Source organism: Macrobrachium nipponense, chromosome 1 (genome assembly GCF_015104395.2).
Source record: "Macrobrachium nipponense isolate FS-2020 chromosome 1, ASM1510439v2, whole genome shotgun sequence".
Lineage (NCBI taxonomy): Eukaryota > Metazoa > Arthropoda > Malacostraca > Decapoda > Palaemonidae > Macrobrachium > Macrobrachium nipponense.
This window is the reverse complement of record NC_087200.1, coordinates 125,992,449-126,019,410: the sequence shown is the minus strand read 5'-3', so window position 1 is coordinate 126,019,410 and position 26,962 is coordinate 125,992,449. Positions and strand designations below refer to the sequence as shown.

The following is a 26,962-nucleotide window of genomic DNA, read 5'->3' as shown; positions in this document are numbered from 1 at the left end:
CACACACATATATATTGCATATATGTATGTATAATATGCATTTTTAATGTGAATTGATTAAATATTTCTTGTCAACTAAAAATTTTCTTTTTGGTCAACATATGAAACTATTAAATTCGAGGTAGAGTGAATTAGATATTAAAGGAAATTTCTAGTTTAATACATATAGTATATGAATCACGGTGATGTGATAAGATTCATGTATATATATATATATATATATAAAACAGCATTCAGTAGGGTCCAACAAGCACATCAAAAAGGGCCATATTTATGAACAAGAAACGTTTCGCACATTATCTATGTGCATCCTCAATCTGTAAGAACAACATAAAATACGTTAAAGTTTTAAAAAAATAATTTTCTATATAAAAAAATGAAGTTGATAAAAAAAGTATTTACAAAAACTAAAATTAATACAAATTAAAAGGTATATAGTAAAAAAGGAACCAGTTCTCACCAAACCATCCACAAGAGAAAGAGAAGAACGAATGACCAAAACTTGACACCAACCTACGACTTCAGTTTTGCAAAATTGAAATGAATAAAAAGCACTTCTTTATTATTGGTGGAACAAGCCATAGCAATTACCTAACTACCCTTGAGTCCTTATACATCAAACGGCTTGTTCCTTCTTTGAATTCTAACGTTTCTGCTTCTCCTCTTTATCTTGCATATCTGAAGTCGTAGGTTGGTGTCAAGTTTTGGTCATTCGTTCTTCTCCTTCTCCTTTGGATGGTTTGGTGAGAACTGGTTCCTTTTTCACTATATACCTTTCAATCTGTATTAATTTTAATTTATTTAAACATTTTTTCTCAACTAAATTTTTTTGTATAGAAAATTATTTTTTAAAACTTTAACGTATTTTGTGTTGTTCTTACAGATTGAGGATGCACATAGATAATGTGCGAAACGTTTCTTGTTAATAAATATGGCCCTTTTAGATGTTTGTTGGACCCTGCTGAATGCTGTTTGATATCTTATCCTGGAATCCTTATATATATATATATATATATATATATATATATATATATATATATATATATATATATATATATATATATATATATATATATATATATATATACACACACAAAGAAAAATTCTTTTCAAGCCACCTCACCACCCTTTAATAATTCAAAACAAAAGGTGTAAAAATAAAAATAAATTTCCTCAACTTTAAATAAAAGCATGGTGGGTATAATTCGCCCGTATCTACCAACCCTCTCTCTCTCTCTCTCTTTCTCTCTGGGTACGCCCTTAATACCCTTCTGCTTTCAAAGTGACTGCTGAGAGATTCCTCTGTACCCAGGGGCAACCTTCAAAGGTGCTAATCCTCGCTGGAAGCAGACCACCGGCAGGGGAGGAGGAGGAGGAGCAGGAGAGATAAAAGGAAAGCGCTGGGTCACAACAGCTGAGCATGTGCCTGGCCACCATGACACTTGCCAGGCGACCCACATGTGTGGCCCTGTAGAAAACTTAGCGGACATTTGACTCCTAATGCCATCTATACAAGGATGTCGAGGCTTAATCCTCCAAATTTCTAGTGTAAGAGGCAAGGACAGGCAGTTCTCCCTCAGAAACGCGCAGATGCGCCCAGACTTATCCTATGCTCGTCCTCGAGCCCGCATCTTTTGTAAGCGGCATCCCCCTTCATTTTCCTCCCTCCATTGCCGACGCCCTATCGGAAGAGGACACCGTCATCCTGACGAAGGTAATGTATCAGAATGTATATCTCTGCCTGATTTATTTTCCATTTCTATTGTGGAAATACCCACTGTGAATTTGTATTAAATCACTGAGTGTTAATGTAATTGTGTATTTATTTGCTGTAGAAATGAGTTGCCTTGGGATCGTCTATGCCGTCTCTCAGTTCCCTTTGCTGGCATTAGTGTTTCCTGCAAGTAACTGTATTGCATATCGTTGCAGATCGGCCGTGGGTGTGGAACCAACTCTACGGCTCTATCACTTGTGTATTGGCCTTATGCCACCTCCTATTCTGCCCCTCTGCGATGTTCCTTTTCTGAAGACTCCATCAGCATTGAATATTCATTCTGCGTATGATCCAATCATTTTGCAGGATTCTGTTGTTCCCTGACCAGTAATTCCATCTTTTCTGATCTTATTGTTTTATGTAAATACAATTAATTCAGTGAACCCTGTGTTTACAAGCACTTGCTGGTGCCACAGGAGTCCGTGGGACCCTGTGCAGCAATAGAATAACCTTTACCAGTTTGTGATAAGGACCTACCAGAAATGACATTAGTGACACTGAGTTTTGTAGAAACCTTTGCACCTTCAGTGACGTGGGTTTCCGTGGAGACCTGCATATGCTCAGCACCCATGGCATGGAGGAGGATGTCAGAGGGAGCATGGATGTTGACGGGATCAAGGCAGAATGCATGACTGTAGGGGCCATGGCTGTAGCCATGGTCCCAGTCGACATCGTAACCATGTCCGTAGTCATGGCTACAGAAGCAGCAGTCGCAGGAGTAGTCACAGAGGCACTGAGGTAGGAGGTTAACCCCCTCAGACTGAAAGCTCCGCAGAGAAAACCTAGGGAGACCCAAAGCTCCCTCCCAAGTTCCCTTAACATGAAAAAGTTGGGTTAGTTGAGGCTGTCTCCTTTCACTCTGAGGGGGATCCTCCCCCCCACCGCCACCACAAACAAACAGACCGCCTACAAGCCATTGTACGGGTCCATTGGCAGCCGGACCCCCACCCCCAACCCTCTATTGATGAAGCAATAGGAGAACGCAAAGGAGTAACCTCTCTCTGAAGAGAAGTAAAGATTGATTGATTGATTGATATATAGACTTTTGGCATATATGCCAATCGCTGGGGCAGACAGGCAGTTTCACCAGAGGAAGGAAATTCAAGTGAAGGTGTAATATATCACTACCATAATACTATTCTCCTTGCATTTGAATACATTTTTATCTTCTTGTTAATTTATCAATGTATTTTTTTTTATAAGTGGGGTCTCTTCTTTCTGTATTTCCCTTTATCTCATCTTACTTCTCCCTGATGAACACCATATTCTTTGGAAGCTTGAATTTCAAGTCAATGGCCATTGTGGGCTTGTTCTATATGTATAGGTTTCATCTTGGAAATCTATATATATGAAAATGGATGTATATGTGCATGTGGACATGTGTGTGTGTGTTCCACATACACTTTGAAATGTATTGAGCAATTTCAACCAAACTTGGCATATGTGTTATACTTATACCATCTGGAAATGAACACCGTGGGGTTAAGACATCACTGGCACAAAAACGGGGTGGGATGTGGGATGAGAGGATATGTAAAAATTACAGAAAATGACAGATTAGTGTTTATCCATATTTTTTGAGGTCACTGAGATAAATAGTGACACTCCCAATGCCCTTTAAGTCCAAGTTCAGCCCTAATTGGGAAGGGGGGGTTGGCGCACGTAAGAACCGGGTGGAAAGGGGGTGAAGTGTAAAAATAACTGAAGCGACAGATAATAGTGTCTAATCCACAGTTTTTGAGGTCACTGAGAATAGATGCCCTTTAAGACCAAGTTAGCCCAAATAAGGAGGGGGTTGAGAAAGGGGTGGGAAGGGAGTGAAATTTAAAATTAACCCAAATGACAGATATTAGTGTCTATTCCATAGTTTTTGAGGTTACTGAGAAAAATAGTGACATTCCCGATGCCCTTTAAATCCAAGTTCAGCCCAACAGGGAGGGGCTGAGAAGGGGTGGGAGGGTGTGACATTTACAAAAAGAGACAATAGTGTCTAATCCATAGTTTTCGAGGTCACTGAGATGAATAGTGACACTCCTGATGCCCTTGAATTCCAAGTTCAGCCCTGATAGGAAGGGGGGTGTGAGAAGTGGTAGGGGATGAACAAGGGGATGACGTAAGAATAACCAAAAACGACAAATATCAGTTTCTAATCCATAGTTTTCGAGGTTACTGAGATGAACAGTGACTCTCCCGATACACTTGAAGTCCAAGTTCAGCCCTGATAGGAAGGGGGAGGTGAAAGGGGGTTGGGAGGTGGTGACTTCTAAAAATAACCAAAATGACAGATATTAGTGTCTAATCCAGAGTTTTTGAGGTCACTGAGAAGAATAGTGACCCTTTAAGTTCAAGTTCAGTCCCACTTCACACCCCCCAGAGGGGGGTGTGAAGTGGGTGGGGAGGTTTCTGAGAAGAACAGTGACACTACTGAAGTCCTTTAAGCCTAAGTTCAGCCCCAATAGGAAGGGGTGGGGGTGAGAAGCAACTATCTTACCTGGAATGAGAGAGAGAGAGAGAGAGAGAGAGAGAGAGAGAGAGAGAGAGAGAGAGAGAGAGAGAGAGAGAGAGAGTTTATCAGTAGTAATCAGAAATTTCCCCGGCTGTGCCGGGTTGGTCAACCAGTATAATATAATATAATAATAATTTGCAACCTCTGGCACCAACGGGGGCACATAACCCTCCGATGACGTGAGGGAAGCCTTCCTCCCGTATTTCCTCTTCCGAGCGAATTGCACCCATTACTCCACAAAGGTTGAAATCAGACACTCCTCACATGGACTACTTTGGTTGCACTCATGCCGGCAGCAGTGAGTGCATAAAGAGTGAGGTTCCATTTCAAGAGGAGAGAGGAAGCTTTGAAAGGAACATTCCCTGTGCCTGGGCAATGCTGCATGGCACGAGGCTTCCACCCACTTAGGCTGAGATGACTTGAGGTTTCCATTTTGCATCTAGCAAAACAAAGTAAGTCACAAATATCACAAAAATCACACAAAGAACGGTCAGAGAAACAACCAGGATTGTAGACAAAATGGAGAAAGCCAGCCGACGGGCAGAGCAGAACGGGATACGTGCAGCTCGAGAGGGGGAAGGGCGGGGCTCTCACCCCACTGCTAGTAGTTAACTGCCCAACTACCTTGGTAAGAATTAAATGGCCGGTTTCTAGCCGCGCTGAAGGTATTTTCATATGTAAAGACCGAGGGTTTGTATTCGTGTAGGAACAATCAAGCTTTGCATTTCTAGCTCACAAAGCATTCTACAATGTTTTAACTTTAACCTAAGAGAGATTAAGCTGCTATGTGAATCATGCATTCATCTAGCAAAAACTTCCATAGCCATTAAAGGCCAAGCTATTGTCGTTAAACAAACTCCAAAGAGACTTACATGAATTCATAGAACAATTGTCTGGATTTTCATCGGAGTCCAACTCACATTCTTGGACACCATCACAAAAACGAGCACAACCTTCGCCAACAGGACATCGGGACATACCTTCTTCGTCACATGGCATCAACTCATCTGAATGAAATGGTTGAAAGCTTTACTTTTTATATATTATTCCTCAGTAGAATGATCTAAGAGTCATACTTGACAAGCAACCAAGTATTAGCTAACGAAAAATATATCGGTATAAGAAATAAACACAAACCTGGTATTAATTTATTGCCTTGGCAAGTATACAATATCTCAAGTGTAAAACTGAGATGAGTTTGGAGTCAACGGAATTTTAACCACTAATCTAAAACAAAGCAAATAAAAAAGGATTTTACAGGAAAATATAAAACAGCATAACTTTTACAACAATAATACCGGGCCCGGTATTGTTTAAAAGAAAAACTCATGACTGCGAATAACGTAGAAAAAAAATATGACATGAATCTAGATCTTCCATATTTCACTTGTATATTGACAGAGATTTTGATGATATTATCATGGTATTTATGTCAAATTCTTATTTGTAAAGGATTTTTCAGTCAGACATCCAGTTCAGGATATACATACATCCGCAAGGTAATTAAGAGGTTTTGATATTATAATGGTGCATCTTGAAAAAAAGGAAACCGGATGAGAAATGATATCAATAAATAAGATTAGTTAGTTGTAGGCTTTCTGTTCCTTAATCTGGTTAACACTAACGTTATTACTTCCATTATTTGATCTTATACTCCTAAGTAAGTAGTACTGCACAAGAGATGAATGAGCATGAACTCAAGATAAGTAAAAAATAAATGAATAGACAAATTAGAAGAGGATATGAAACTAAAGAAAAAACAACCCTGCGCAAAATAACTGTTTTAAATAAGGGGGAACAACAAAGAGTCTGAAAGTAACAATTAGCAATTGAAAGAATCCGTTATTCATAGAAAATGATTCCAGTGAATAAGAATAATAGCAGAGATCATTAAATGCTTAAAAAGGGGAATAAAATCTAATGCGTATACAAAATATGGTTACATATTCATAACAACCTACAAAAAAATTGGATAAAAAACAGACAAACTGCGGGGAATCATTTTAAGCATACACTCATGAAGAGGCAAAACAGTTACGTACATGGATGGAACATTTAAAAATGTAGTGTACGTCACACAACTAATTAAGGCCTTGGAAGAATACACAAGGTTTATTTAGAAACTGAATTCAATACTGAACAATACAAACGTCATAATAACTGGATAAAAACAAGGAAACATCAAAGGGTCTCAGGGTAATATTAAATCGATGAACAAAGAAAAATTTATTGATTTTTAACGAACGAAGATAATGATGGAAACAGAATAAGAATTAATTAAAAGTAGGGTTTTTTTTCAAAATGACTGTAAATGCAGATATCTTGCACTTTCATTTCATTTGAATTCTCTCTCTCTCTCTCTCTCTCTCTCTCTCTCTCTCTCTCTCTCTCTCTCTCTCTCTCTCTCTCTCTCTCTCTCTCTCTTGTGTCATTTCTACAAAATCAAAAAGGTTAGATAAAAATCCAGAAGCTAGGCTAATTTTATGACGTCTTTTGTTTTTATTTGATGTGTCACATGTAAAAAGAAAATGGGCCACTGAAGGAGAGAAAGGACACTTTACCTGGAACATCGCACTCTGATTCATCAGCCGCTCCCGGACACTGTGCAAATCCATCGCAGAGCCACACACATCCCTGTGAATCGCAGAGATCTGGTCCATATTCACACTCAGGGGAGAGATCAGATGCTAAAAAAAAGAATAAAGAAAAATGTTTGCAACTAGAACGTTAGGGAGAAGCAATGTTTATCTCTAGCAAGGTATAGCTACGAAATGAATAAATCTGTCAACATTCAATATCTGTCTCTCTCTCTTCTGACAAAAAGGTTGCCTGTTGTTTGGGCAACGGTTGAGGGGTCTTTTTTCCCCTCTATATCATCCTTTTCATGATTCCACTACAGTCGTCTCCATCACTCATCCTCTTACCCACTGTGAATTCTCTATTTGTTCAATATGCTACTTTCGTATGCCAATCAAATCTTCACATGGGAAAATTTATGAACCTTACAACATCCCTCCTAACTCTCTCAAGGAATTGACTGGTGTACTACTTACTCTCATATCATGCCGTTCTTTCATATCCTTACTTGTGTCCATAAGGTCATAATCACCCCAGTCAAATATAATGGGTGTTGGCTAGCCTTAACCACATATTATATTTCAGTAAATACCGAACTTATGAAAAAAAAAAAAAAAAAAAAAAAAAAAAAAAACAGACTTCAAGACTGACAAACCCTGACCTTCAATCACCTTCGCTATCCAATCACTCCTCAACTGTTAGTCATGCTGCCTTGCCTTGTTAACACTTTGCATAACTTTTTATACATAACTATGCAATATAAAAACAACGTATTATAATCAGTAGAAGGATCCACAGTAATATTCTTGTTTATCAAGACGAAATATATTTATAGAAATATTTACAATGTTTATCTTCTTTCGTAGAGGCGATAGTCCAAAAGTAATTCTGCATCAAGTGTCTGTCGAATGTAGTTTCCAACGGAATTGGTCACATCAGCGTCTTGATAAACAAAGAGTAATACTGTGGATCCTTCTACTGATACTGACAATTTTTAGTTCCTTATTACTTTTCAAATATTTCTACGCTTCATCTGACTAGCTTGTGTCTTCTTATATAACCACCGTTTACATATTAGGTTACAGCGAAAACTATTTCATTGGAACTCAACAGGGCAACAATATCTCAACAATCTGGTTATTGGTAAAATTGATACACTAGCAGTAGGAGGGATTGCGTTGATATGCAACGTCGTCTTCAAATATGCAAAAATCAGCTTTCATAAAAACGTAAACACTGCACAATGAAAGATCAAGAAATAGGGATATGATAGTAGCACTTCAACAGCGGTGGGACAAGCTGAGACAGGCTACCTCTACTGCAAATCATCAACCGTGTGTTAAGCACTGAAACGTTAAATAAATTGGTTGACACATATTAAGATTACACCATAATGGGCATGAAACATACAATGCTCATTATAATGCATAGAATTCCATTATAATCGTATGGAACACAACTACAGGATTGTTTCATAACTCACAAGCATAGCATTCTTCAATATCTTTGAAAATTGAAATACCATAAAGAAAAGAATGAATCATTTATGCAAAAAAAAACTGATGTCGAGTTTCTTCTGTAAGAACAACAGTTGAGCACAAATACAAACCATAAGATTTTATCACAGTGAAGTTTTGATCATTGACATTTAATCGATCCAGAGTTCCAGTTTTAAGGACAGAAATGATTTCGCTCTCGAAATCGCCTGTCACATCAAACGTGCTCGTGGACTTGACCTCAACCAGAGCCGTTGTGCCATTATCACCTGAAGGTCTGAAAAACAGAACAGGAAATTCATTACACGAGAATCTTTTTGCCATGGTCAGGGTGATCAAGGAAAAGTTAACACAGACAACTAAGGCTACCGAATAATCACCGAGCAGCCTCGGCTACTCAGTAACACGATAGGGGCTATGGTGGGCTCAGGTCAATAATTAAAATGTCGTTAACTATTTCTAACTGTGATTCAATATTTTTCAAAATAAAGAATAGTTGTTGAAACTGGGAAACCTGACTGAAGGCAAGGAGTTCCTCAAAAGACGTGAGAGTCATCAGATGAATCATGGAAAGAGATAATCCAGTCACAAGCTAGTACACCACATTCAACACTAAGAATAACTGAAAGGGAACGCCAAATCAACACTAACAATAACTGAAAGGGAACGCCATACTCAACGCTAAGAATAACTGAAGGGGAATGCCACACTCAGTGCTATGAGTAACTGAAGGGGGAACGCCATACTCAACGCTAGGAATAACTGAAGGGGAACGCCACACTCAACGCTATGCATAACTGAAGGGGAACGCCATACTCAATGTTACAAATAACTGAAAGGGAACCTGAAGGGGAACACCACACTCAATGCTACAAATAACTGAAAGGGAACGCCACACTCAACGCTACGAATAACTGAAGGGGAACACCTACTCAACGTTACAAATAAAACTGAAAGGAACCTGAAGGGGAAACACCACATCAATGCTACGAAAACTTGAAAGGGGAACGCCACTCAACGTTATGCATAACTGAATGGGGAACGCCATAGCTCAATGTTACAAATAACTGAAAGGGAACCTGAAGGGGAACACCACACTCAATGCTACAAATAACTGAAAGGGAACGCCACACTCAACGCTACGAATAACTGAAGGGGAACACCATACTCAACGTTACAAATAACTGAAAGGGAACCTGAAGGGGAACACCACACTCAATGCTACGAATAACTGAAGGGGACGCCACACTCAATGCTAGGAATAACTGAAGGGGAACGCCACACTCAACACTACGCATAACTGAAGGGGAACGCCATACTCAACGTTACAAATAACTGAAAGGGAACCTAAAGGGGAACACCACACTCAATGCTACAAATAACTGAAGGGGAACGCCACACTCAACGCTACGAATAAATGAAGGGGAACACCATACTCAACGTTACAAATAACTGAAAGGGAACCTAAAGAGGAACACCACACTCAATGCTACGAATAACTGAAGGGGAACGCCACACTCAACGCTACGAATAACTGAAGGGGAACACCATACTCAACGTTACAAATAACTGAAAGGGAACCTGAAGGGGAACACCACACTCAATGCTAGGAATAACTGAAAGGGAACACCACAATCAACGCTAAGAATAACTGAAAAGGAACACCAAACTCATTGCTAAGAATAACTAAGAGGGAATGCCACGCTCAATACTAAGAATAACTGAAAAGGAACGCTACACTCAACGCTATGAATATGGGGAATGCCAAACTCAACGGTAAAAATAACTAAAGGGGAACGCCACACTAAATGCTAAGAGTAACTAACGCCACACACAACGCTATAAATAACCGTAGAGGAACACCACACTTAATGCAAAGAATAACTGAAGGGGTACGCCACACTTAACGCTACAAATAACTGAAGGGGAACACCACACTCATCGCTACGCATAATTGAAGGGGAATGCCACACTCATCGCTACATATAACTGAAGGGGATTGCCACAATAAACGCTAAAAATAACTGAAGGGGAATGCCACACTCAACACTACAAATAACTGAAAGGGAACGTCACAGTCAACGCTATGAATAACTGAAGGGAACACCACAATCAAAGCTAAGAATAACTGAAGGGGAACTCCACACTCAATGCTACATATAATTGAAGGGGAATGCCATGCTCAACACTACAAATAACTGAAGGGGAACGCCACACTCAATGCTATAAATAACTGAACGGGAACGCCACACTCAACGCAACAAATAACTGAAGGCGAACGCCACACTCAATGCTAAGAATAACTAAAGGGGAACGCCACACTCAACACTAAGAATAACTGAAGGGGAACGCCCCACTCAACGTTATGAATAACTAAAGAAGAAAGCCACATTCAACCCTAAGAATAACTGAAGGGGAACACCACACTTAAGGGGACCGGCTGGAACCCTTATATATGGGGGTATAGGGCAAAAAATGCAGTCATGAAAAAATTCATGGAGCTTCATATGGCAATTGAGAATACGTATACGAAATATTTCGTCAAAATTCCTCTTACTTTCGTAGTTACAGGGTAATTAGTTAACGTAACTCAATAAGCCTAAAACATTGATCCGTACAAGAAAATGCAATATTTCTTCTATCATCGTAAATTTTGATAATTATTGTCAAAGAAATTGGGAGAAATGGCATCTGTAGACATTCCCCGAGTAGAAAGGGGAGACTTCAGTCAGCTACCAAGTCCAACCATGATTCAGAGCGAGCACAAACTTCAAGTAGTCTACACGTTCGATTTCACCTCTGACATTCGCTTGCTTTTACGTATGTTTATGTATGTTTCGGCAAGAATTTCATCATGCCAATGAGGAAAAGACAAGGAAAACATCTCGCTAACATACAGACGAAGAAAAATCGCTCAAGTATTATTACAGAATATCATAATATACGCGTAGTTAGTGAAGAGAGAGGGGAGGGTTGCGTAGTAACGCCCCCGTCTTGCCAGACAGCACACGTCACACTGTGCCCAAGGCTACGATCTTTGAGCAAAGAGATCTTCATTTATGATAAATAACATAGTTTTGGTTTTTTAATACCCAAAATGGAATATGAAATTCATAATAATCATGATTTATTAAATTGTGTTTGTAAACAGAGAGTTTCACCTCTGACATTCTCTTGCATTTACGTTTGTTTATCTTTGTTTCGGCAAGAATTTCATCATGCCAAAGAGGAAAATCCAAGGAAAACATCTCGCTAACATACAGAAGAAGAAAATTCGCTGTAATAAGCAATATATGAACAAAGGGATCATCATTTATGATTAAATTATGATAAATAAAATAGTTTTGGTTTATTAATACACAAAAAAGAAATATACATTCATAATAATCATTATTTATTAACATTGTCTTTATAGAAATACGAAGGAAAACTTTGAACGCCCGTATCTCAAAACTATACTTATTGACCTTCAAAATCTATCTTCTCACTTAGTTTTAAAGCTATAACATTGGAATTTGGTATATAACTCAGAAAGACATTATAGAACAATCAAATGAAGCCCTTTTTTCCAATTTTTGTTTCGTCTTTTTTTTTCTCCTGATTTATGGGTTTTATTTTTTTACCATATTGAAAAATTCATATCTAGCTAAAAAATTACTTTTAGAAAAAAAAACTCCTCATTCGATTGGAGGCCTACATCAGGTCTATATATGGTAGTAATCCTAGGTCTTTTAATATTAAATATCAAGGGAGGAGATAGACTTTGAAAAATGGTTATTTTTGGGATAAATCGCCCCGGCGTCACAAAACCGAAGGTCAGAGGCGAAAATCATATGCGGTTTGGAGATGTCCCAAGTCACCTTATTAAGTGGTATGAATATCAAAGTCCTGTCCTTAAAAAATGGCATTAGCTGGTCGGCCCCCTTAATGCTACATATAACTGAAGGGGAACGCCACACTCAACGCCAAGAATAACTGAAGGGGAACGCCACACTCAACACTAAGAATAACTGAAGGGGAAAGCCACACTCTACGCTACGAATAACTGAAGAAGAAAGCCACATCCAACGCTACGAATAACTGAAGGGGAACGCCACACTCAACGCTACGAATAACTGAAGGGAATCCCACACTCAACGCTACAAATAACTGAAGGGGAACGCCACACTCAATCCTAAAAATAACCAAAGGGGAACGCCAGACTCAACGCTAAGAATAACTGAAGAAGAAAGCCACATTCAACGCTACGAATAACTGAAGGGGAACGCCACACTCAATGTTACGAATAACTGAAGGGAACACCACACTCAACGCTACGAATAACTGAAGGGGAACGCCACACTCAATCCTAAAAATAACAGAAGGGGAATGCCACACTCAATGCTACGAACAACCAAAGGGGAACGCCACACTCAATGCTACGAATAATTGAAGGGGAACGCCATACTCAACGCTACGAATAACTAAAGGGGAACGCCATACTCAAAGCTAAGAATGGATGAAGGGGAATGCCATACGCAATGCTAAGAATAACAGAAAGGGAAAACCACACTCAATCCCAAAAATAACTGAAGGGGAAAGTCAGACTCAACGCTAAGAATAAATGAAGGTTAACGCCCCACTCAACGCTAAGAATAAATGAAGGTTAACGCCATACTCAACGCTAAGAATAAATGAAGGGCAATGCCGCACTCAACGCTAAGAATAAATGAAGGAGAACGCCACACTAAACGCTAAGAATAAATGAAGGAGAACGCCACACTCACCGCTATGAATAACTGAAAGGGAACCGGAAGGTGAACACAACATTCAACACTATGAATAACTGAAAGGGAATGCAACACTAAACGCTAAGAATAAATGAAAGGGAACGCCACGCTCAATGCAAAGAATAACTGAAAGGGAACACTACACTCAACACTATGAATAAGGGGAATTTCCCACCTAATGGTAAGAATAACTGAAGGGGAACACCACACTAAATTCTAGAAATAACTTAAGGGAATGCCACACTCAACGCTAAAAATAACTGAAAGGGAATGCCACGCTCAACGCTATGAATAACTGAAGGGGAATGCAACACTCAACGCTAAGAATAACTGAAAGGGAATGCCACACTCAACGGCACGAATAACTTAAGGGGAACTCCATACTCAACACTACAAATAACTGAAGGGGAACGCCACACTAAACGCTAAGAATAAATGAAAGCGAACGCCACGCTCAATGCAAAGAATAACTGAAAGGGAACGCTTCACTCAACACTATGAATAAGGGGAATTTCACACCTATTGGTAAGAATAACTGAAGGGGAACACCACACTAAGTTCTAAAAATAACTTAAGGGAATGCCACAATCAACGCAAAGAATAACTGAAAGGGAATGCCACGCTCAACGCTACGAATAACTGAAGGGGAATGCAACACTCAACACTAAGAATAACTGACACGGAACGCCACACTCAACGCCACGAATAACTGAAGGGGAACACCATACTCAAAACTACAAATAACTGAGGGGAACCTGAAGGGGAACACAACACTCAATACTACAAATAACTGAAGGGGAACGCCATACTAAACACTACAAATAACTGAAGGGGAACCTGATGGGGAACAAAACACTCAATACTATGAATAACTGAAAGGGAATGCCACTCTCAATGCTACAAATAACTAAAGGGGAATGCCACACTCAACGCTACAAATAACTGAAAGGGAACACAAACTCAACGCTACAAATAACTGGAGGGGAACACCACACTCATCGCTACGAATAACTGAACGAGAACACCACACTCAACGCTACATATAACTGAAGGGGAATGCCACACTAAACAATAAGAATAACTGAAGGGGAACGCTACACTCAACGCTACGTATAACTGAAGGGGAACACCACACTCAACGCTAAGAAGAAGTGAAGAGGAACGCTACACTCAACGCTATGAATAATTGAAGGGGAACACCACACTCAATGCTAAGAAGTGAAGAGGAACGCCAAACTCAACACTAAGAATATCTGAAGGAGAACACCACAATCAATGCTAAGAATAACTGAAGAGGAACACCACACTCAACACTAGGAATAACTGAAGGGGAACACCATACTCAACGCTACAAATACCTAAAAGGGAACTTGAAGGGGAACACCACACTCAACACTACGAATAACTGAAAGGGAATGCTACACCTAACGCTAAGAATATCTGAAGGGGAATGCAACACTCAATGCTAAGAATAACTGAAGGGGAACGCCGAACTCAATGCTACAAATTACTGAAGGGGAACGCCACACTCAACACTACAAATAACTGAAGGGGAACAGCCCACTCAATGCTAAGAATAACTGAATAGGAACACCATACTCAACACTAACAATAACTGAAGGGGAATACCACACTCAACACTAAGAATAACTGAAGGGGAACACTACACTCTACGATAAAAATAACTGAAATGGAAAACCACACTCAGCATAAGAAGAAGGCCACACTCAAAGCTAAGAATAACTGAAGAGAAACACCACAATGAACACTAAGAATAACTGAAGGGAAACACCACAATGAACACTAAGAATAACTGAAGAGAAACATCACACTCAACGCTAAGAATAACTGAAGGGAAACACCACACTCAATGTTTCGAATAACTGAACGGGACACCACACTCAACCCTAAGAATAACTGAAGGTAAACACCACCCTCAATGCTACGAATTACTGAAGGCGAACACCACACTCAACGCTAAGAATAACTGAAGGTAAACACCACACTCAACACGCAAATCTAAGAATAACTGAAGAGGAACACCACACTCAACGCTATGAATAACTGAAGGGGAACACCATACTCAACCCTAAGAATAACTGAAGGTAAACACCACACTCAACACGCAAATCTAAGAATAACTGAAGGGAAACACAACACTTAACGCTACGAATAACTAAAGGGGAACACCACGCTCAATGCTAAGAATAACTGAAGGGGAACACCACACTCAACACTATGAATAACTGAAGGGGAACACCACACTCAACTCTAAGAACAAATGAATGGCAACACCACACTCAACACTAAGAATAATTGAAGGGGATAACCACACTAAACGCTAAGAATAACTGAAGGGGAACACCACACTCAACACTAAGAATAACTGAAGGGGAACACCACACTCAACACTAAGAATAACTGAAGGGGAACACCACACTCAACACTAAGAATAACTGAAGGGGAACACCACACGCAACACTAGGAATAACTGAAGGGGAACACCACACTCAAGACTAAGAATAACTGAAGGGGAACACCACACTCAACACTAAGCATAACTGAAGGGTAACGCAACACTCAACGCTATGAATAACTGAAGAGGAACGCCACACTCAGTGCTAAGAATAACTGAAGGGGAATGCAACATGGGGAATGCCACACTCAATGCCTCGAAAAATTGAAGGGGAACACCACATTCAACGCTAAGAATAACTGAAGGGATACACCACACTCAACACTAAGAATAACTGAAGGGGAACACCACAATAAACGCTAAGAATAACTGAAAGGGAACACCAAACTCAACGCTAAGAGTAACTGAAGGGGAACGCCACACTCAGCGCTACGAATACCTGAAGGGGAACGCCACAATCAACACTATGAATAACTGAAAGTAACGCCAGTCTCAACACTAAGAATAATTGAAAGGGAACGCCACACTCAACGCCACGAATAACTGAAGGGGAACGCCATACTCAGCACTACAAATAACTGAGGGGGAACCTGAAGGAGAACACAACACTCAATACTACGATTAACTGAAAGGGATCGCCACACTCAAATATAAGAATAACTGAAGGGGAACGCCACACTCAATGCTACGAATAACTGAAGGGGAACGCCATACTCAACACTACAAATAACTGAAGGGGAACCTGATGGGGAACACAACACTCAATACTATGAATAACTGAAAGGGAACGCCACTCTCAATGCTACAAATAACTAAAGGGGAATGCCACACTTAATGCTACGAATAACTGAAGGGGAACACAAACTCAGCGCTACGAATAACTGGAGGGGAACACCACACTCATTGCTACGAATAACTGAAGAGGAACACCACACTCATCACTACATATAACTGAAGGGGAATGCCACACTAAACACTAAGAATAACTGAAGGGGAACACCACACTCAACGCTCCGTATAACTAAAGGGGAACGCTACACTAAACGCTAAGAAGTAGTAAAGAGGAACGCCACACTCAACGCTATGAATAACTGAAGGAAAACACCACAATCAATGCTAATAATAACTGAAGATGAACACCACACTCAACACTAAGAATAACTGAAGGGGAACACCATACTCAACGCTACAAATAACTGAAGGGGAGCCTGAAGGGGAACACCACACTCAACACTGCGAATAACTGAAAGGTAATGCCACACCTAACGCTAAGAATATCTGAAGGGGAACGCAACACTCAATGCTAAGAATAACTGAAGGGGAACGCCGAACACAACACTAAGAATAACTGACGGGGAATGCCACACTCAACGCTAAGAATAACTGAAGGGGAACGCCACACTCAAAGCTACAATAACTGAAGGAGAACGCCACACTCAATGCTACGAATAACTGAAGGGTAACTGAAAGGGAATGCCGCACTCAACGCTAAGAATAACTGAAGGGGAATGCCACAATTAACTCTAAGAGTAATTGAAAGGGAATGCCACACTCAACCCTAAGAATAACTGAAAGGGAACGCCACACTCAATGCTAAGATTAACTGACGGGGAACGCCACACTCAAAGCTACAATAACTGAAGGGGAACGCCACACTCAACGCAACAATAACTGAAGGGGAATGCCACATTCAACCCTAAGAATAACTGAAAGGGAACACCACACTCAACGCTAAGATTAACTGAAGGGGAACGCCACACTCAAAGCTACAATAACTGAAGGGGAACGCCACACTCAACGCAACAATAACTGAAGGGGAATGCCACACTCAACGCTAAGAATAACTGCAGGGGAACGCCACACTCAGCGCTAAGAATTACTGAATGGGAACGCCACACTCAACACTACGAATAACTGAAGGGGAACGCCACACTCAACGCTACGAATAACTGAAGGGGAACACCATACTCATTTCTACAAATAACTGAAAAGGAACCTGAAGGGGAACACCACACTCAACGCTTTGAATAACTGAAAAGGAACGCCACGCTCAATGCTAAGAATAACTGAAGGGAAACACCACACTCAACACTAAGAATAACTGAAGGGGAACACTACACTCAATGTTACAATAACTTCAAGTGGAACAACCCACTCAACGCTAAGAATAACTGAAGGGGAACACTACACTCAACCTTACGAATAACTGAAGTGGAACACCACACTCAATGCTAAGAATAACTGAAGGGGAACATTACACTCAAAACTAAGAATAACTGAAGGGGAACACCACACTCTACACTAAGAATAACTGAAGGGGAACACCACACTCAACACTAAGAATAACTGAATAGAAACATCACACTCAATGCTAAGAATAATTGAAGGGAAACACCACACACAACACCAAGAATAACTGAAGGGGCACACCACACTCAATGCTATTAATAACTGAAAGGGAAACCCACACTCAATGCTAAGAATAACTGAAGGGGAATGCCACACTCAACACTACAAATAACTGAAGGGGAACGCCACACTCAACGCTAAGAATAACTGAAGGGGAAAGCCACACTCAACGCTAAGAATAACTGAAGAGGAACGAAACACTCAACACTAAAAATAACTGAAGGAGAACACCAGGGAATGCCACACACAACGCTTCGAATAACTGAAGGGGAACACCACACTCAACGATATGAATAACTGAAGGGGAACGAAACACTCAACACTAAGACTAACTGAAGGGGAACACCACACGCCACGCTAAGAATAACTGAAAGGGAACACCACACTCAACGTTAAGAATAACTGACGGGGAATGCCACACTCAACACTAAGAATAACTGAAGGGGAACGCCACACTCAACACTAAGAATAACTGAAGGGCAACGCCACACTCAACACTAAGAATAATTGAAGGGGAACGCCACACTCAACGCTAAGAATAACTGACGGGGAACGCCACACTCAACGCTACGAATAACTTAAGGGAAATGCCACACTCAACGCTAAGAATAGCTGAAGGGGAACGCCACACTTAACGCTACAATAACTGAAGGGGAATGCCACACTCAACGCTAAGAATAACTGAAGGGGAACGCCACACTCAACGCTACAATAACTGAAGGGGAACGCCGCACTCAACGCTACGAATAACTGAAAGGGAACGCCACACTTAACTCTAAGAGTAACTGAAAGGGAATGCCGCACTCAACGCTAAGAATAACTGAAAGGGAACGCCACACTTAACTCTAAGAGTAACTGAAAGGGAATGACACACTCAACGCTAAGAATAACTGAAAGGGAACGCCACACTTAACTCTAAGAGTAACTGAAAGGGAACGCCACACTTAACTCTAAGAGTAACTGAAAGGGAATGCCACACTCAACGCTAAGAATAACTGAAAGGGAACGCCACACTTAACTCTAAGAGTAACTGAAAGGGAATGACACACTTAACGCTAAGAATAACTGAAGGGGAACGCCACACTCAACGCTACAATAACTGAAGGGGAATGCCACACTCAACCCTACAATAACTGAAGGGGAATGCCACACTCAATGCTATGAATAACTGAAGGGGAATGCCACACTCAACGCTAAGAGTAACTGAAGGGGAATGCCACACTCAACTCTAAGAATAACTGAAAGGGAATGCCACACTCAACGCTAAGATTAACTGAAGGGGAATGCCACACTCAACGCTATGAATAACTGAAGGGGAACGCCACACTCAACACTACGAATAACTGAAGGGGAACGCCACACTCAACGCTAAGAATTACTGAATGGGAACGCCACACTCAGCACTACATATAACTGAAGGGGAACGCCACACTCAACGCTACGAATAACTGAAGGGGAACACCATACTCATTGCTACAAATAACTGAAAAGGAACCTGAAGGGGAACACCACACTCAACGCTATGAATAACTGAAAAGGAACGCCACGCTCAATGCTAAGAATAACTGAAAGGGAATGCCACACTCAACGCTATGAATAAGGGGAATGTCACACCTAACGGTAAGAATAACTGAACGGGACACACCACACTAAATGCTAAGAACAACTGAATGGGAACACGACACTCAACGCTAAGAATAACTGAAAGGGAACACGACACTCAACGCTAAGAATAACTGAAGGGGAACGCCACACGAACATGCAAATGTATGTAAAACCAAACAGGAATTTATGTTCTTATTATGTATCATCCTCTTTTTTAATTATGAAATTATCAAGTTGAACAGTCCATGGCTGGAGTTTAATAAAAACAGGGCCAATGTTTGCCTTGATACACTAGGATCCATGACTTTCCTTTCATAACAGTGCTTCATTCCAGCTGTTAGGTTGATCTCCAGTATCTCTCAAAGCACAAATAATGCATTTGATCATTATTGGCCACTTGAAGAATACTGACGAGTCATGATTCATAGCGCTGGTGAATATCCACCAATTTGTTCATAATATTTGGACTCTTATTAACATTTAAAAGTCATTTTGTAATTTATAGGCATTCTAATAATAATAATTTATTCTGAAGACTAATGTTCATAAGTAACTGAATACGATGCTATGACCAAGCCTTCTTCCCCGTGGTCCCCAAAGTTTTTTCTAAGCTTCTAGAAATCTTTTATAATTGCATGAAACAAAGGCAGATAAATCTATAGCTGTTGTAATAAAAACTACGTGACAAAGGAAATGAAATTAAGACCTTACTAAACAAAAATGATACTTATACCAAACTGAAGTTTGATAATTTGCAAACGGAGAATTTGTATTTCAGTAATAAAGTTGAACACGTGAGTGTGCACTTACACACACATACACACACACAAACAAACAAACACACACACACACACACACACACACACACACACACATATATATATATATATATATATATATATATATATATATAATATTTACTTATAATTATAATCACATTAACATGTGTTTTGTGTGTGCGTACGCGCGTGCTAACACAGACAAAGAATTTAAGTTGAAAGTAAAGCATCTGCTTAAGACTATTTAGAAGAGAGAGTCAGTCACTGGTCAAGTGTAAAAGTGGTCTCAGACTCGGGTATAGTCTCTGGTTGTTTATATTTGTATTGCCGGAATGACGAAAGAGATCACGGAAAAAGCAGACGCAGGCACAGCTCCTGCAATAAGAATAATGTTTTTAAAAGTTATGTCGAATGACCAGTGTTTGGGCATAAAATAATAATATGTGATACTGACGAATAGCTACAGAGACTGATAGTGTTTGTCAAGGGAGAAAGTTAGAAGTAAAATTTAGCAAAAGAAACGTTATGAAGATCAATGGAATTCAGGCATGTAAAATGGCGAATGTTAAGATGAATGGACGGAGAAATGAAATTTTAGCTCAAGTAGGCACTATGGAATAAGCTTTATGGATGACAGAAGAACGAAAAGGATGTTGCTATTCACATTGCAGCTTGAATTTGCTGAAGCCAATAGAAGCTAAAAGAGTCGCTAAGATCAAGCGAAAGCCATATCATCTCTACGATTCTGAAATGAAACTTACGTCAAGTTCAAGACAGTGTAAGATGATGCCCATTCAAATCTGCTCGAGAATTCTCGAAGTCCATCCAGCAGCCATTTCGCAAGACGTAACTTCTCTCGCGATGCATCCGCTGTTAGGTTGCTCTTGGGATACGGATACAGGATATGGATGCGAACGTGGTAAACACCTTCTACAACAGACAAAATCACTGAGTCAATATGAATTCATGAAGATATAAGATATAAGCAGACAATCAAGTCGAGAAATGATATGGACCAAGATATGAGGGCTTAGAGCATAGAGAAGAGATAATAAAGCTCCAGCCGTGGTACAACAAAAGACCTCTTTATTCTTACTCCTTCTTGATATATATATAAAAATCTTTAACAATACCTAGCATCTATCAGCATGAGATGATAACTTTTCTTAGGATTGACAAAAAGTAAAGATATAGGTAGGCCAGGAATAAAAATTAACATTGTCGACTGTTCACAGTCATTAAGTACAATAATTTAGTTTACCAACAGATTGAATCCTGAATAGAGAACACGGTATGAGATCAGGTAAACGGTTCATTTTGGGATTGTTAAAGCAGTAACAGGTTGTGGTACAAAAGCATCCCTAGAAAAGATAGGACTGAATCATCTGTGTGATCCTGGGAACCCTGAAAGTGATGAAAATGCGTGAGCAAGGAAAACAATTAAAAATAGCACCGACAATCAAGTTTTCTGTACAACCGCTACCACGGGTAATTGGGGCCACCGAAAACAGTTCTAACTTTCGGTGGTCTTGGTACTATAATGGTGTATGAGCCGCGGCCCATAAAACTTTAACCATGACCCGGTTGTGGCCTTTCCTATATCGTTGCCAGAAGCACAATAATAACTAACTTTCACCTTGACTAAAATAAAAACTACTGAGGCTAGAAGACTGCAATTTGGGGCCTTTGATGCTACGAGGGTAGATGATCAACATAGCAATTTGCAGCACTTTAACCTGAGTAGTCTTTAAGATCTGGGTGTGGACAGGAAAAGTAGTTTTATTTCACAGAAAACTAAAAATGGATAAGTAAACGTGGTTCATCAACTGACAAAGGAGCATAACTGGCTATGCATCTTGGCTTTAAGCCTCCAATAAAATCCATCTGCTTGATGCGATACTTTTGTTCTCTAGTTGGATGATCACTTTAGTGTCGCTCAGATTTCTCGTCTATATCAATCGTGCTTCAGGCTGCACTTCTTTGATCGCTTTCAGAGGCACATTACGTATCAGCTCATCTGCTCATCCTTTTCTATTCATGATACAATTTTTCGGTGGAATCATTTCCTCAGCATTTTTAGCCTTCTGTCCGTCCGAACTTTTTTCTGTACAGACATTTTCTATCAGATCCTAAAAACTACTGAGGTTAGAAAGATGCAAATTGGTGTGTTGATCATCCACCCTCCAATCATCAAACATACCAAATGGCAGCCCTCTAGCCTCAATAGTTTTATTTTATTTAAAGGTTAAATTTAGCCATAATAGTACATCTAGCAATGATATAGGCCAGGCCGCCAACGGCCCGTGGTTGGCTTCATGGGTCGCGGCTCTTACAGCATTATACCGAGACTACTGAAAGATACGATATATTTTCGGTGGCTTTGATGAAACAAAGTACAGAAAACTCGATTATGCCGAAGAAATTTAGGCGCATTTTTACTTGTTTATTTACATTTTAAATCTCTCGATATGTCTAGTAGAGAGATTCTTAAACTGGGGGCGTCAGAGGCTTCCAAGGGGGTGCATGCAGGGGTGCCAGAGGTGCCTATTATTTTCTTTATTTGTGATGATTGCAAAATTGACAAAAACCTTATCACTGCTTCTATGGTTTGTTTTCTAACTATTATCTCAAAAAACATGTCAAAAATTCAAAATAGACGTCAATTTTCATTTTAAATCTTCTTTATGAATTGATTTCCCCCACGCTCTCTGCTCGGCTCTTGAACGAGAACTTCAGTGGCAGCCTTCAAACCGAGATCGCAGATCACCTTCAAGGACTAGAAAACGAGTGTCAACGTTGTTTTCCTCCCTAGCATCAGCGAGAGAAGTTTGGGATTACATTTGTCAGGAACCCTTTTTCCTTGGAAGGTGATGATGTTCCAGAGGCCTTACAAGAACAGTTCCTCGAACTGAGTTTAGTTCTGTGGCAAAGGATGATTTTACCGCTCTTGGTATGGAAAACGCTTGGAGAAATTATCTTTCAGTTTAACAGAAAATCGGTCAGGGACACCTACAAGTAATGGGCCCCTTTTCCTCTACTAAACTAGCAACGATGACAGAAAATTGTAGTAAATATGGTTTTATTGTCATCAGTGGTTTGTTTTCCAATACTACGTAATTATGGGTAAATAAATCACTAAGAGAATCTGTAATCATTTTTGATGTGGTCATGATCCATGAATAATTGTATTAATAGTAAAAATTATATTTATTTTTGTAGTGATTAGAATTTTTTCTAAAATTTTCTATCAATGTAATCTGTATAATGCTGAAACCGAATAAGGATTAAGATTAAATGTGGTTTCACCATATGTTTGTTGTACCCGTTTTCTGTGAACATTGTTCATTCTACTGAATTATAGTACTGTGCATACTTATAAAAAAATTTAATAGCAATGAAACAAAAATCTATCATTCATCCATATACTCATATAAGCAATGAAGCATCATTCTATACAAATAGACAATATATTTCAGGGGTAAGGGGGCGCAGGATCTATACACAATGCAGAGGGTGGGAGCAGGGCAAAATAGTTTAAGAACCATTGGTCTAGAATCTAGAATGTAGAGCAAACTTAGGGACAGATAACTCTACGGAAGACTTTCGCCAAATTCACCGGACGTCTTTTGAAGTTGAGAAAAAGGAACTACTCAAAATCTCGTCTGTCATACCTGGGTATACCACAATACAATTTGGCACCTTTACCGTATGTTTCAGTTTTTCTGGAACGTCATCACCGTCGATTTTATGGTGACTACTTCTGTACTTCCAAGTAGGAGACCATGTTTTGACATTATTGCAAGACTTAATTTTAACCTCGGTAACATGTTTCATGGTGAGTGGAAATATAAAATCCTGCATAGAATATACAAAATACACTTAGAAGTCTTGATCTGCCAATCAATCTAAAATCTTCATTTTTTTTTAATTTACTATATATATATATATATATATATATATATTATATATATTATATATATTTGTGTGTGTGTGTGTGTGTGTGTGTGTGTGTGTGTGTGTGTGTGCGTATAACTGGATCACGGAAATTTGAAACGTGATGAATATATAAATAAAGGCAAAATCCACAAATGAAAGTGAAACAATGGAGTAACTGCTGCGAGGGTCTTCAACTTCTCGTCCTTTACTAAGCAGACTGATATAGATATGAAAGTGGGTTTACAAAGAGAGCTTATATAAATGACAGATAAGGATTATAAAGGAGATTATGTACCTGGAATCCAACACACCTGAAGAATGAGTAGACCTACCCAAAACAGCGGTACAGTTTAAGAGGTTTTCAAAAGATTAAGTCCAACTTCTCAGAAGCAGGGACAAGACAATTAAAAGATTATACGAGGCAGCGACTGACCATCAAAAACAAAATTTTTAAAGCACAATTCAATAAATATCATTTTGGTAAACAATAACAATTTTTACTAGGTGAACATTTTCACAAAAAAATATATTAAAATATACAGATACAAAGAAAATATCAATAAGGTAATTCATTTGTAATTAAGTCAGTGATTAAATATTTTACTTATACGAGGGTCCAAATAATACAAGCCAGAGCTAAGGTTAAAATTGCCATTGGAAGTAAAAGTAAATTGTACAATGGTAGATTCTATAAGATTTCGTTAAAATAAATGTTTTGATCTAGCAATTCCTGAGCTGCAGCTCCAATTTATCCTTTGAAGGTTTTCATTGACATGACTTAGAATCCACCATTATACAACTTGCTTCCAATTGCAATTTTAACCTTAGCTCTGGTTTGTATTATTGAGACACTTGTATAAGTATAATGTTTCAGATATTTTCTTTGTATCTGTATATTTTAATATATTTTTTGTGAAAATGCTCACTTGGCAAAAATTGTTATTGTTTTCCAAAATGATATCTATTGAATTGTACTTTAAAAAAATTTTTTTGATGGTCAGTCGCTGCCCCGTATAATCTTTTAATTGTCTTGTCCCTGCTTCTGAGAAGTTGGACTTAATCTTTTGTAAACTTCTTAAATTGTACCCCTGTTTTGGGTAGGTCTACCAATTCTTCAGGTGTGTTGGATTCCAGGTACAAAACCTCCTTTATAATCCCTATCTGTCATTTATACAAGCTCTCTTTGTAAACTCACTTTCATATCTATATCAGTCTGCTTAGTAAAGGACGAGAAGTTGAAAGGCCTAGCACCGGTTACTCTATTGTTGCACTTTCGTTCGTGGATTTTGCCTTTATAATATATATAATATATATAATATATATATATATATATATAATTAAATATTATATATATAAATATATATATATATATATATAATATATATATATATTATATATATATATATATATATATATTTGACACCGATGCCATTCATTCCATAGCAAAAATCATAAACTGGAAGACATTATATATTCATTATTGCTCCATCGGGAACAACATACTGTATGCTAACACCATGGGTGCCCGCAGAATATTTTCCAAGATGGGACAAATTATATATATAGGTTACATATATATATATATATATATATATATATATATATATATATATATATATATATATATATATAATATAATCATATGCAGGGGAACTCGGATGCCAACTAATTTAAGTGAAACAAGATGCAATAAGAAAAAATATAACGTTACATTGGCTTTTTTCAATAGTTCCATATACTGCTCAGCTGAATTCAAATATTTCTGGAAAGAACAACGCAGATATACAATGTATACAAATATACAATACATAATGATACTTTTAATTTACTTAAACTGAAAAAATATATTGTAAAATGTAAGGAAAACAGAGTGATGTAGTTAATTGTAATAAATGCAATATATATATATATATATATATATATATATATATATAATATTATATATATATATATATATATATATATATATATATATGAAGATAAAAGTCCCATAAAACACTGTTTCAACGTTGCAACCATATATTTCGAGCACTTCCTTCTGTGCTCCTGATCACTGGTAAAATATGGACATAGGATGTCGTGCAAGAGTATATATACAAAACTTATGTAGGTGTGGCAGTAAGTCTCGGTTGGTGACCCAGGACGGGTGGAAATTAAACTATTCCCAGGTGATTTTTTGGCCTCATTAACTCCCGTCCTGGCTACTCTTCCGGTGGTCGGATTGTTCTTGGACACCTGCTTGAGGAGCGGCCTAAGGATTAGTTCGTCGATGTCATCCGATTTCCAGTGTCCTCCTGACAGGTTCATATTGTTGGTTTGATTGATGATAACAGATTCCAGCATTTTCCTTTTGTACGGACAGCTACTTTTGAAAATCAGCTCCGCCCCACTCCTCCAGTATTTTAATAGTATGGCCTTTGTCCCTAATATGAAAGAAAATCCCCAAGTTCTCTGAGGCATATCGCACTGATCTTTTGTGTTCTGCTAATCTTTGCGAGATGGATCTACCGGTTTCCCCACCGTAAATCTCATCACAGTTGCCACACGGTATCTTGTAAACTCTGGCTTCTTCTCCTCTCTTATTTAGGTATACGTTAATGAGCGAACTACCGATGGATTTGTGATAATGGAAAATAAAAGAATTATTAGTCCTGAGGTGTTCTGTGGCATTTTGGATGTTTTCATCGTATGGAAT

The 26,962-nt window shown here is 38.9% G+C and overlaps 1 protein-coding gene across 1 annotated transcript in view; it reads right to left on the bottom strand.

The window, feature by feature from the left end:
* LOC135219606 (adhesion G protein-coupled receptor L1-like) overlaps window positions 1–26,962 on the bottom strand; it is a 317,272-nt gene that overhangs the window by 275,643 nt on the left and 14,667 nt on the right. The window contains exons 3-6 of the mRNA XM_064256501.1: window positions 21,093–21,261; window positions 8,467–8,630; window positions 6,842–6,967; window positions 5,153–5,287 (exon numbers count right to left, since the gene is read on the bottom strand). Of these exons, the coding sequence (XP_064112571.1) occupies window positions 5,153–5,287; window positions 6,842–6,967; window positions 8,467–8,630; window positions 21,093–21,261 (594 nt within the window). The remainder of the gene's footprint in view (window positions 1–5,152; window positions 5,288–6,841; window positions 6,968–8,466; window positions 8,631–21,092; window positions 21,262–26,962) is intronic.